The sequence below is a fragment of the Nothobranchius furzeri genome, chromosome 17, assembly GCF_043380555.1.
Source record: "Nothobranchius furzeri strain GRZ-AD chromosome 17, NfurGRZ-RIMD1, whole genome shotgun sequence".
Classification (NCBI taxonomy): domain Eukaryota; kingdom Metazoa; phylum Chordata; class Actinopteri; order Cyprinodontiformes; family Nothobranchiidae; genus Nothobranchius; species Nothobranchius furzeri.
This window is the reverse complement of record NC_091757.1, coordinates 26392626-26405880: the sequence shown is the minus strand read 5'-3', so window position 1 is coordinate 26405880 and position 13255 is coordinate 26392626. Positions and strand designations below refer to the sequence as shown.

Below are 13255 nucleotides of genomic sequence, written 5' to 3'. Positions count from 1 at the left end.
TACTGTTTACCATCAGTGAGTGTGGGGTTGCCGTGTCTCCTGCGAGCTAATACAGCGCAGACAATTGTAATTTGATGACGTCCAGCAAAAAGCTCCAGAGTTGTTTAAAGTTTATCACAGGACATCATTTCACTTAATTTTTACATAATGCACCTATAAATCTGTGGCTGTAAATGGGGCACAAAATGAATGGATTGGATCTTTTCTTACCTTTTCAACATTGTTTATTGTAAAGTTTTGTTGAGTACAAAGTTTAATGCCAGCAATCTAATTAGAAAGAGCCTGAATGTTTTCTGAACCATTTAAACGTGTTCCAAACAGTCACGCGCATCAAAAAGCCACTCATGCTCTTATGAAAAGTAAAACTCTAACAGGGTGAATAATATCAAATTATTCTATGTCATTATCAAGTTGTTGCTTCTTGAGCAAGAGACAAGGACGTAAACTCAACTCGTTTTTTCTTTTTAACTTTGATGGAGACTGAGGACGGAGATGAACTGCAGCGATCACTCAATCAAGCAGACTTGCAGGCCTCAGATCAGTGGCGGCTCCAGAAATTCTTTTCTGCAGGTGCTATGAAGGAGCTAGTCTTGTGTGACCTGCATGGCAGCCCTTCACACAACACGAATGTACCATTTTATGCAGGTTGATAAGCTCACAACACACAAAGGTGACCAATTAAGTTGTTTACACCCAGCTTTCCCATCATGCAACACGCTACAGTACCCAATTGACCCTTTGCACATGACGTCACGCCACTCATGTGACCGCCCCCTTCGCCACGATGGATGGCAAAAAGACTGTTTACACCCGTAGAAACTCCAGTGAAGCTAGTCAAAACAAGCCAGTTTGTAGCATTTTATCGCTTTTATTTAGTTGATTTGACAGTAAAATGGTTTTAGCTTGCTGCGTGGTCGGCTGCACTAAGAGACAAGGACGTAAACTCAACTCGTTTTTTCTTTTTAATAACTTTGATGGAGACTGAGGACGGAGATGAACTGCAGCGATCACTCAATCAAGCGGACTTGCAGGCCTCAGATGAGTGGCGGCTCGCAAAATTTTTTTCTGTAGGTGCTATGAAGGAGCTAGTCTTTTTATTGAGGGTGCTATGAAGGAAGTGGTCAGGCGTACCTATTGTTCTCTAAAACAACTTCAACACTAGCAGATACACATGCGTGCACAAAACCTCAACAACACCTGAAACAATCATTAATATACATCATAAACATGTGAACAATCGCTGACTTTTCCATGAAATCATAAACACATACAGCCACACAGAAAACCATCTATAGTGTTGCAAGGTTAGCTAACATTAGTGTTAGCATTTCCAGCGGCAAATCCCTGGACTGCTGCGGCAGTTGAGGGTTGACTCTCTTCATCCAGATCCGTAGGTTTTTGTGGGTCTGAGATCACTTCCAAACATTCTTTCCTTTCTGACTGAACCCGTGGAAATGTGGGCAACAAAAACCGATCCATTTCACCACTAGCTCTACCTTTCACTCGTTCACAGGTGGAAAATGAGGTCAAAGGTTAACATCAATTTCCTTTTTTGATTTAAGTTTTTACTATCTATATGATAATTTACTGATTATTTTTGTTTTGTATGTTAAATATTATCACATCCACACGTTAGATTAAAATTAAATTGTAAACAAAAAAAATCTAATATTTACTTGGGGGTGCTATGACTAATCCAGGGTAGCTATAGCGCCCCCTAACGCACTCAGTCCAATGTAGTGTAAAGCGAGACAATTATTAACAATATTAAAGCTCCGATGTATGATTACGTGTGTTAAAATTACGTTATTTATTTATATGAGCGTCTGTGTTCAGAGATCTTCTCATTCTGGTGTGAGAGCAGCAGCTGAACCCGGTAACACCACCAGCAACAGAAGCTGGTAGGGATCCAGACTTTTTAAACAATCAGCTTTGGTGTAAAGTGAAACGCTGTTTACAACATAAAGTTATAAATCCAGAGGGGTGAATTTAGGCAAAGTCAGCAACATGTTTACATCGGTGCTCTCTACGAGGCCCCGCTAGATGCGCTACCTCTTCTGATAACTGAACTGGCCATGAACTAGTGGAAGGAATGCTGGAGTATTGTTTTTGTTTTAATCGAAAAAACAATTTCAGGCTCTACTTTTCCCTTTGTTTATTAAATGTATTGCAGGCTGAAAGAGGAAATAAATATAAATTATTATAATAACTTGCCAAAGCAAGTATTTATTAGGTTCATATTACTTGCAAATATTAAAGTCAAAGTAAACAAAATTCTGTATATCTTCATTTGTCTTTTTATAAAATATTTTCTCAGTCATGGAGCTTCTAGAGTTGTTTTGGTTTTTGGACTGGGTGTTTTCACTGTCAATTTTGTTTCATGCTTCTGTGTATTTATTTTTATTTATTTGTTTTACTATTTTCTGTAAATGAAATCAGGTATTTGAGTTTTTATTTATAAGTTGATAAAGTTAGTTAATGGTAAGTTATAAGGTATCTTAAAACTTATATTTATAAGTTGACCTCAGTTTACAAATTACAGCTAGTTAATCAGAAGCAGATCTTGTTGACATTAAAACGGTAAGTCTATGGAAATTGACAGGATAGGGGGAAACAGCTGGAAAGTGGAGTGAAAAAAAGGGGAGTTTCCTGCTAAAACTGATATTTCATAGCCACGTCTCTAATGTTTTTAAAAAATCAAACCTGATGAAAATCGGTTGAAAATTGAGAAAGTTAAGAGGTGTTTAAATAGTGCATGCACCACTAAACACCAGTGTTAGAGGAGGGCAGCTGTCCGAAGTAAGATGGCCGCCGCGTACGAACGTCAGGGTCGAACAGCGCGGGTGAGGGATCTAGCGAATATATATCTATGGTCGCAACTCCTTCTACAGCTCTGGAGGTAACGTCATCGACGGTCATGTTGCGTTTCTATTGGATAAAAGATCTAAGTTTTGGCCAATCACCGTGCTTTTTCTTCGTAAGCGGAACATCATTTTGGACCAGCAGTGTGGTGAAGGTGAGTGGGGATTTCACCTCATATTTGTTTTAATGTAACAGCTTTAAACTCCATCTATGTATGAATTAAACTGTTCCCTTTACCAGTCGGCGCGGATCAACTCTAAACCAGTAAATGAGTCAAACAAGATGGCGGAGTGAGCAGTTGGTCCCCCGCAGGCTGCAAAGGGAAAACAGTTTTTTTTTTCAAGTCCAAACTTTGCTTACAGGTTTAAAAAAATCATAACGTATCAGAAGCGATTTTTATTCGTTTTTGACATACTGAGGAACCTTTTGAAGAGCTAATTACTGTGAGAGCGAGTGAAAGCTGAACAACGTGGCGAAGCTAGCATCGCTGAATTACGGCATTGCTGTGATGGATGCTATGAGTGAGAATGAACCGCAAAATATAGAGCAAGCTGATGATAATCTCGAGGACAGTGAAACTAATGTGAACGGTCCGCAACCCAAAAAGCTGAGGAAGAGGAGTGGTTATGTCTATCCTATTGTGGTGCTTTTTATTGGTTGTTCAGCGCTTTGTTTGTCCATTTTGGCCATGTGAAAGCGCTTTATAAATAACGTTGATTTGATTTGAAGGCAAGAGAGGAGAGTACAAATAGCCGTGTGCAAATGATGGATATGTTAGAAACCGTCAGCAAGGTAAAGAAAAACCTTATGTGTTTAAAGAGCAAGTAACGTCTAAATTAACTTTTTTTTTGCTGATGAACTGTATAAATGAGTGTCTAATAGTGTTTTAAATGTGTGCATTCTTTATTTTAGCATTTTGGTGCATTTTCTTTAAAAATTAAAAATTCTGTCTAAAAACCACAGTAATGCGCCACCTTCAGCTGAAAACATAGAATTTGAGTCATTTTGAATAAATTTTAGCCAATGGCTAAAGAGTAAAGTACTACGTAAACCAGTAGAGTACTACGTAGCAGCTCCGTGCCAAAGTTATAAAAGCAACGAGCGTCTCGGCCACGCCCTGTGGCGAGTGGGAGTTGGATTTGCAAGCGAGTGTAGGAGGTCAGCGGTAGTTCAGCATTAGCGTATAGCATTAGCATATCCTAGTCTTTAGCATATCTTTTAGTGTTATAAATACTTATTTAGTGTTAGCTTGGCTGTTGTATATTATAGTTTAGTTAGTGTTTGGCTGTTAGTGTAATTGGGAAAGTAGTTCGGGTTTAGTGTTCCATATCGTCTTAGTATTGGTGAGTAGGTGTAGTGTAGTATGGTTGCGGTGACTCTGTGGGCATTTTACCCGCGATTCTGCACGCCTCCGTTTGAAGAGGGAGGCTGTGCCCACCGTGGCTCTTCCGCGATTTAGATGCAGCCCACCGACTCTGCTCCCCCACCACGGCGGGCTCCAGTCTGAGGTGAGTCAGCTAAATAAACGTTTTAACATCTTCTAAAGACAATTCCCTACCTAAATGCAAAGTCTGAGAGACGTGGTTCACTTCCTTTAGCTAGTCAGTCGGCAATTCTGCAACAGTGACTAACTGACGCAGCACTTGTTGACAGCATTACAGCGTGAAATCCAGCTTGTGACCCGGTTCTGTGAGGAATTCTGTTCAGGAGGTCGCATTTCAGGCTCTCCACATCATATGTGACTGACTTTTACGTTATAACAACGATCACACACTAGGAATGTTATAAAGCGCCTATATAGGAGATTCTTTTGTATATTATCTGACTATAAACTCCAACAACAATGTGCTTCTATTTTTTTTTTCAGGCTAAATCTACCCAAGACACTGGCTGTCAGACTGATTTAGCTGCATGAATGTACTTGTCCAGGCTGATGTGAAACCTTCCCTGTAGCAAAGGTGAATTATTTTTAATAATCTTCTATGTAAACATTTTATTATCACCTTCTAGTTTTAATTTGTTTTACAGATTATTTTTACACGTGATTTTATGCTCTTTTAAACATTTATAAATGTGCTGCTTCTTTGTTTTTACATAGCCAGCCAGAATGGAGTTCACAGCCGCAGTGTGTCTGGTGACCCACGGGGACCATGATGAAAATTCATCTTCCAGAAGGTCCCAGAGCGTCCAGACCCCCTGAAAAGACCAAGGTGTGAGGTGTCTGCTGTTGATTCCAGCTTCCACCTCAGTGACAGTGCAAGCTCAGTGAACTGTTCAAGGTAAAAAAAAAATTAAAACATTTCAGAATTTTTAAGATATTAACAATTAAATAAGTATGTGATTACATCATGACGGAGGCTACTGATTCTGCCCGTGACACTTGGTGGTGACGTGTAAGCTGATTCTCCTGGAAAATAACTTTTACATTAAATATTTTGTTTTTGCTATCAAAAGTAAATTAACTAATAACCTGCATTATTGCAGGACATTCAGCAAAATATGGACTACACCATGAGGCATGCACACATTAATATTCTATAAGAGCACATAAGGTGAGCAACACCACATATTGTACACTGTCCTGAATTTGTTTTCTTTCTGCATCTCATTAGCCTGGCTGATCACCTGATAACTCCTGTCATCTGGTTATGACAGCATGAGGATGTCCTCACACACCTGTAACCTATCAGCTCATCTGGCAGAATAGAGAGAGAAGAGACAACACCACATCTCCTGTTCCTGGAAAGCCTTCAGCCTTCCTTCGATGACTGAGAACCTCCATCAGCTCTGTCTCCTGTCTGCCTACAATTATTATAATAAATATTGTGTTTGACAAGTTTTTTGTGCTGCCAAATATCTCATTTAGATTCCAGTTTTGATATTTTAATGGATATTTATAAATTACATTGAATATCACATTTTTGTTGCATGTTTAACTAGCTATTGTGATTAATTAAACTAGCACCTCACTGTTAAAAGCTCGTTCTAATTTCAAGCATGTTTAAGTATTTATGGACATGAACAAAAACAGGAAATATATAAATTGAGATTTATTTAATTAATATAACAAATAAGGGGGAAAGAGTCATTGAAAGGCACATTCTTCTGGAAGTTCCTGATCCTGAGGACACCAGCAGAGGAGACCAGCTGCAGACACCAGAGGACCTAGAACCGAGAGAGCAGCTGTTATTAGTAAATAAATAAAGAAATCAGGGCAGTTTTAGTGGGCTGAACACATTACAGAATAATTTTCTCATGGGGTATTTTCATAACTTTATATGCAGCAGACTGTACCTTGAGCCCAGGGCTACCGGAGAGCTATCCAGCATGTTTCAGTGGATTTTCCTGCTTTAACAGGTTAGATTAGCTGTTAAGCAGCTCAGCTATTTGTTGCTGATTAAAACCAGGTGTGCTGAAGCAGATAAACCTCTAAAACATGCTGAATACTAGCTTTTTGGGGCCGTGGAGACAAACCCTGCAGCTAATCCAATGCTATGGCTAACGGCTACTTACCTTTCAGAGGTGATTCTGTTGGGTCGGTTCTGGGAGTTTCAGGCAACTCACAAGCTCAAAACAATAAGACTCAGGTCCGCTTGTCTCCTCCAAATAGACTTGGTCCCTTTCTTCTCGAGTGTCTGTAAGGAGGGGGAGAAACGTCCTCCACTTCTATCAACTGCTCAGAGTGAAGGGAGCTAGCTTCGTCTAGTTAGCCATCGTCTTCGTCACTGCCGCGGCTCCGCCCTCTCGGTCCTCCAGGCAACGCCTACTAATGTTGCATTTTTTAAAATTGATACGTGGGTGGAGAAGGACTCCGAGGCTCAATTGACCCGCTCTTTAAAAAAGAACCAAAAATGGAATTGGCAGACAAACACAGCAAGAAAGTACAAAAGATGGATATTTTGATGAAAATATTTGACGGGCCGGACGGGAAGTTGGAGATCATTGAAGTGAGAATGAACAATGTTCAAGAAGTCCTAAAAAAGTTGTATGCTTTAGAAATCAAACTACAAATCATCGAAAACGGCGCTGAAGACACGAAGAAAGAAACAAATGTAAACAAAGAAAACATCACTAAACTACAAAAACAAGTTGAGTTTCTGGGTGTCGAAAACAAAGCTCTGAAAGAGAAGGTACTGGAAGCTGAGAGGTACAAGAGGATATGAACCTCAGGCTTTTGGGGTTAGCTGAAAAAGACAAAGAGAAAATCAGAGAGGAAGTTATCGGCATAATCACAAGAGTGATCCCCGTGTCTGCCGACGAGCTCCGCAGGAATGTGGACACCGTTCACCGTTTGGGGAAAAAAGATGCAATGAATAATGGGCCAAGACCCATCATCATTCAGTTTGTTTCACGTACGATGAAGGAAGAAGTGTGGAAGATGTCGAAAGAGGCCAGAGTATGCAAGGAGAAGAAGATCATCTTTAAAATGGACTTCTCCAAAGAGGATCAGGAGGCGAGGGAGAAGCTGTGGCCCCAGGTGGAGGAAGCCAGACGACGTGGAAAGAAGGCCATCTTGAAGGAAGGATACGCCATCATCAATGGGAGGAAGGTCTATATATGTTAGAAATATGATACATTTCAATATTCAGGAAAGGACCAACACTCTTTTTTTCTAATATACTGTTCCTCTGTTAAGATGGGCTGCTATTTTGAGGAGGAGATCTCACCTGACCAAACAGCCCAATGTTTTTAATCTTCTGATTGTTAAAGGCGGAGGGTTTGCATGAGATGTAATACAGTTGGACAATATTGCTCGTTCCTGCTGTTTGGATAAATCAAGAGTAGATCAACTAGGTAACATTTCTAGCCATTGTTTTGTTTGGTATGTCAGTTTTGTTTTCTTTGAATGTTAGAGGGTTGAAAAACACCATGAAGTGCAAGGCACTTTATTTTGTAAAGAGCTTAAGGCCAACTTCATTTTGTTACAGGAAACACATTCAGGCATAGAGGAGGAACATTTTTGGGAAACAGTGGGGGGATAATATTTTATACAGCCATGGTACCGGCTATTCGGCAGGGTTATGATACTATTTAACAAATTTACAGGGAAAGTAATTAATCAAGAGGAGACAAAGATGGCCACTTGTTAATAGCAGCTATAGAAATATATGATCGGAAATATATTGTGCTTTATATATATGGCTATAACAACATTAAAAACAGAGAGATGTTAGAGAAATTGGGTAGAATAGTTCACATGACAGAAAAAGTGGTTATGGGAGATTTTAATATCTCACTAAACTCTTGGTTAGATAGGTTACCACCTAGAGGTCAACAACCTGAAAACAATGATATCGGCAGGTGTCTGGTGAGTTAACCATGTTAGCTTAAACTGGTGTGCTAGCATCACAATAGTGTACAGATTACTATCGTGTACCAGACAGTTAAAATAGTATCGGTCAGTTAACATATTAATACTAATGAGCGTCTGTCAGCGGTCTCATACTCGTTAATATCCGTTCACCTAACCTAGTTTAGTGCTTTAGAGAGAGACGCCTGTGATCCGGTTCTGGAGCTCATCCAGGCTTCTGTGAGCTGAATGCGACCCAGACACCAGCGAGCCAGTAGAGCTAATATTTTTAAAAGCTGCATACGATCCTTCCCTGGAGGTCCGCGGCAGTTCTGATCTGGTTCCGACCCAAAAGGCTTGCTCGGCTGGTCCGCTGAGCTGAGAGATAGACACCTGTCGTTCGGTTCTGGAGCTCATGCGGGCTTCTGTGAGCTGGATCCAACCCAAACACTAGAGAGCCAGTCGAGTTGGTATTTTTAAAAGCTGCACATCCTCTCCTGGTGGTCCAGGCAGCGGTTCTGATCCGGTTCCAACCCATGAACCAGCTCGACTGGCCCACTGAGCCACACGTCTCTTCTGGTGGTCGGTTCTGACCTGGTTCTGACCGTGATCTGAGCTCCAGAAGTCCGCATTTAATTTTTTAAACCTCGCCACGGGTCTCCGGAGCCCATCGCGGACCTCCCTGTTCCGGTACCGACCGATGTGGGCTACAGAAGCCCGTCTTTTCAGCTGCACAAAACGCCCTCAGACACGGAGATAGAGGCGTTGTTTCTCTTGTCTTGAAACCCGTGGACTTGATGTCCAGATGGGCTGGAGTCGGTACAACTTTCACACCCTCGTTTATCAACATGAACACAACCCAACACCAGTAAACACACACACTGACTCAATAACACGACCTCTCCACCCTAAAACTAGCCACTCTCCACACTGAGCTGAGGCAGCCTAGCTTCTAACTCCCTTTGGTTACGTCAGAGGTTCAGATATAGAAACAAGCCTTTTTAGAAGCTTTGCTGAGAAAGGCCACTTTTTACTAGAAAGCTGCTATTTTAAAACCAAATATCCACATTAAACATTTCAAATAGTATTTGTGGACAGCATTTTATATGAATTAGAAAAAATCTTTTACCTGCAATTTGCTCTTTAAAGCAGAAAGAACTGCTAAAAAGAATCAGCCTACTCTGTGATAAACTTAAAAACATGGAGGATGAACTAACAGAGCTACACTTGCTCCAAAAACAGCTTGATGAAATTTTATATAGAAAAGTCAAATGGAGCCTTCGTAAGATCCGGGGCTAAAGGGATTGAAGAAGGCGAAAATAACTCAACATATTTTTACGGTTTAGAAAAGTCTAGACAATCCAAAAAGAAAATATGCAAATTAAGAATAAATGACACAGTAACAGTAGACCAAAATCAAATAAAGGAAGAAGTTCAACTCTTACTCAGACCTATATAGGTCAAATTTCTGTGAAGGAGTGTAAATCCTTCTTCACTCAGATAAAGAACAATATTAAAACGATTGAAGAGGGTGACAAAAAATAAATAAAAACTGGTGGATGATTTAAATACTAAAGAAATAGAAAACTCCCTGAAAAAAATGAAAAATGGGAAATCACCCAGAATTGATGGATTGACCTCGGAATTTCTTTTTTTTTTTTGGGAAGATGTTCAGGAATTGTTGGGAAGATGTTCAGGAATTGTTATCAAATACATTTAATGAGTATAAATGAAGGATGTTGGGATTACCCCAACAATGAAAACTGGAATAATAACCCTTCTTCCCAAACCAAAAAAGATACAACACATTTAGACAACTGGAGGCCAGTTACTCTGTTGTGCAGTGATGATAAATTATTGGTGCTATTATATGCAGAAAGACTGAAAACGGTAATTGATATAATAGATGAAAATCAGTCTGCGTTTATAAAAGGAAGAAGCATACATAATAATGTGAGATTAGTACTGGATATGCTGGATTATAGGTCTATTTTAGAAACAGACAGCCTCATTTTATTTATTTACTATTTCAAAGCTTTTGACTCTATAGAACATAATTTATTTTCCACCCTAGAATATTTAGGTTTTAGAAAAAAAATGTGTTCAGTGATAAAAATGTTCTATACTGATATTTACAGTTATGTTTCCTTAAACCCAGGACCAACAAAAAGAATAAATATAACTTGTGGAATAAGACAAGGATGTCCAATCAGCCCCAAGCTGTTTATCTTCTGTACACAACTATTAGCATATCTGGTAATGAATCATCCAGAATTTCAGGGTATTTTTGATTATGAATTTCACTTAAGTCAGTTTGCAGATTATACTGTTTTTTTTTTCCTAAAGGATTAATCTGTGGTTAACAAAGCATCACAAATTATTTCAATTTTTTCCAAAGCATCAGGTCTTAACCAGTGTTTCCCAACCCTGGTCCTCAGGGACCACTGTTCTAAATGTTTTCTATGTCTCTGCTTCAGCACACATGATTTACATTGGCTCCTCAGGAGGACATCAAGTGCTGCACCTGCCTGTTAATCACTCATTCATTTAAGTCAGGTGTGTGGCAGCAGAGACACTGGTGTTTGAAAGGGCAACATGGAAAACATGCATGACAGTGGTCCCTGAGGACCGGGGTTGGGAAACACTGGTCTAAACACAAAAAACTGTGAGTTACTGTCACTGTATGAATGCACAGATAATGAGATGATGTCAATTCCTGTTTAAAAAAGAAATAAAATATCTAGGAGTTAAGATAGTTGCAGATGAAAAACAAAGAGAAGAAATCAATATGAAAGAAAAAAACTGATCAAATACAAAAAACTCTGAACCTAGGTCTCTATTTTTGGGCGAAACTTATTGTCCAAGTCTGAGGGTATTTCCCAACTGATCTATCCATGTCAATCCCTTTATATCGCTCCAAAAACAGTGAAAAATATTAACGCTATTATATTCAAATTTATATGGAGAAATAGAACCCACTATATAAAAAGATCCCAGTTAGTCAAAGAACATAAAAATGGAGGTATGAAATCTGTGGATTTTGAAGCAATGCTGGGAACATTTAAAACAAAGTGGCTGAAAGAGTTTCTAGTAAAGATGGATTCAATTTGGTTTCATATTCCAAAAAATGTCTTCAAGATGTTCGCTGGGCCAAACTTTCTTTTGAAATGTGACTTTGAAATCACTAAATTGCCTTTTAAATTATCTGAATTTCATAAACAAGTATTGCATTATTGGAAGATGGTATTTACCAATAATTTTACCCCACATTGTGGAATAGTCGAGTAATTGTTTCAAACAGAAGGTCTTTGTTTAACCAGCAGTGGTTTGACCAAGGAATTCTCTTTGTACATGATATTATGGATAAAGATGGTGAAATATTACAGCTACAGAATTTTAAATACAAATTTAATAACATTCAATGTTCTCTTCAGAAATATAAGAAAGTATGTAAGGCTCTACCAGTGACTGTGATACAGCTGATAAATAACACAATCCTCTTCTCTAATATTCAAACAAAACTTCCTAATTTATTGAATATTAAACATCACAGACAGAAAATGTGAAAATATTTTTTAAATGGAGCCTTTAAAAGATATATCTATCATGATTATGATAGAAAGATTAAACTAAAAATATTAGGAAATCCAATAATTGAAGGAAAACAATTAAAATTTCTAAAATGGCCAATAATACCCAAGTAAAAGAAATGCAATTTAAAATTGGTAACGAGTACTATCCATCAGCAGAGACGCTGAGGAAGAGATTTGGTTTTGAAGTTGGCCCTTGTGAATTCTGTCAGGGAAGCCCTGAAGGAATAAAACACTTATTTCTCAGCTGTCCTGTCAGTAAGAAGTTTTGGGAAGAAGTTCATTGTTGGTTAAGAAATAAAATAAGAGAACTTGAACATTTTACAAATGAAGATATTCTTATTTACAATTAAATGGGAATAATTCATCGTTAATTAACATTATTATTATTATTATGGGTAAATATCCACAAAAACAAATGAACTGTTTAATAAATGAATCCCGTATGTTCTTATTCACTTTGATTCGTATAAAGATTCCAGTGCAACTGCTGAAGCCATTTGTCAAACTGCTAAAAAGTGATCTTGTAACTCATTTTTTACTTGGTGACATAAATGCCTCTTTTTAAGTTTATTTTTGTTTTATTGTTGCTAAGGATGCCTTGCATGTTGATTGTGTGTTGTCTCCACGAGAAATTGTAATAAGCATATACTGTTAATAAAAAAATTAAAATAAAACTCTAAACCAGTAAGAAACGACACTAAACCAGCCTGGTGTTTGTTTGTGCTGCTAGCATTCTAACGCATTTTTTGTTATTCGTCGTAGAAGAAACCCGGAAGCAGTATGGGAGTGTTATCCACGCTGATGAGGGGGCTGGTTCGAGGCGCCGACAGGATGTCCGAGTTCACCAGCAAACGCGGATCCAGAACCCATAACAAGGGTCGAGGAGCCCGACCCGCAGGACTCCGGCTGTCTAGCAGGAAGTTCGTCTCCATCCGAGCCATGATTCCGGAATTTGTCGTTCCTCACTTGGAGGGATTTAAACTCAAACCCTACGTCTCATACCGCTCACCGAGGGGAACGGAACCTCCGCTCACTGCCCAGAGTCTGTTTGACGAGGTTGTCGCTCCCCAGATTACGAAGGATTTTAATGAAGGTACTTTCAACCGAGAAGCTCTGGAGAAGTATGGACTAGAACCGAGTCAAGACGGGAAACTCTTCCGGCTCTTTCCTAAGAACTTTGTGCGTTAGAAGCGGAGGTATTTGAAGGCCAACCAAGCAGAACAGCTCAGGAAGGTCCTAGCCGAGCCCGAGGCTCAGTCAGCTGGATTGCGATGTCTGGTTACGGGTACCACTTTGGTTACTGCTGTGTATGTCTACGTGGACCGTGATGTAAACGCCGAACATTACAGTTGGGATGATGTAAATTAGCTGGTTTATTTGTTAAATGATGTGACAGAAAATTACATCTTTGGAAAACAAAACAGCTGCTGGAGTTGATTTAAGAGCACTGGAATATTTTAGCATTCAAACCAAATAAATGATGTCATTAAGACCAAGTTGCCTGCAGATG

At 39.2% G+C, this 13255-nt stretch overlaps 1 protein-coding gene and 1 long non-coding RNA gene across 7 annotated transcripts; one reads left to right on the top strand and one right to left on the bottom strand.

The window, feature by feature from the left end:
- Positions 1-2863: 2863 nt before the first annotated feature.
- On the top strand, positions 2864-13241 carry mrpl41 (mitochondrial ribosomal protein L41). 6 transcript variants are annotated; one of them, XR_011517069.1, is made up of 4 exons: positions 2879-3016; positions 4730-4820; positions 4961-5141; positions 5475-5698. XR_011517069.1 is itself a non-coding variant. In XM_070546338.1 (4 exons), exon 4 carries the CDS (start codon positions 12526-12528, stop codon positions 12931-12933), a length of 408 nt encoding a protein of 135 aa, XP_070402439.1. In that variant the 5' UTR covers positions 3665-4820; positions 4961-5141; positions 5475-5658; positions 12508-12525; the 3' UTR covers positions 12934-13241. The 6 variants fall into 6 exon arrangements, 2 of the variants coding, with proteins under 2 accessions (XP_015827321.2, XP_070402439.1); XR_011517068.1 differs by lacking the exon at positions 2879-3016 and adding an exon at positions 3661-4370; XR_011517070.1 differs by lacking the exon at positions 2879-3016 and adding an exon at positions 5347-5414 and having other exon boundaries at positions 3661-4820; positions 5518-5698.
- On the bottom strand, positions 5898-11457 carry LOC139063700 (uncharacterized). The gene is made up of 2 exons (XR_011517072.1): positions 6376-11457; positions 5898-6027 (listed from the first exon to the last, which is right to left on the bottom strand). It is a non-coding gene; the product is annotated as an uncharacterized lncRNA (long non-coding RNA).
- Positions 13242-13255: the final 14 nt, after the last annotated feature.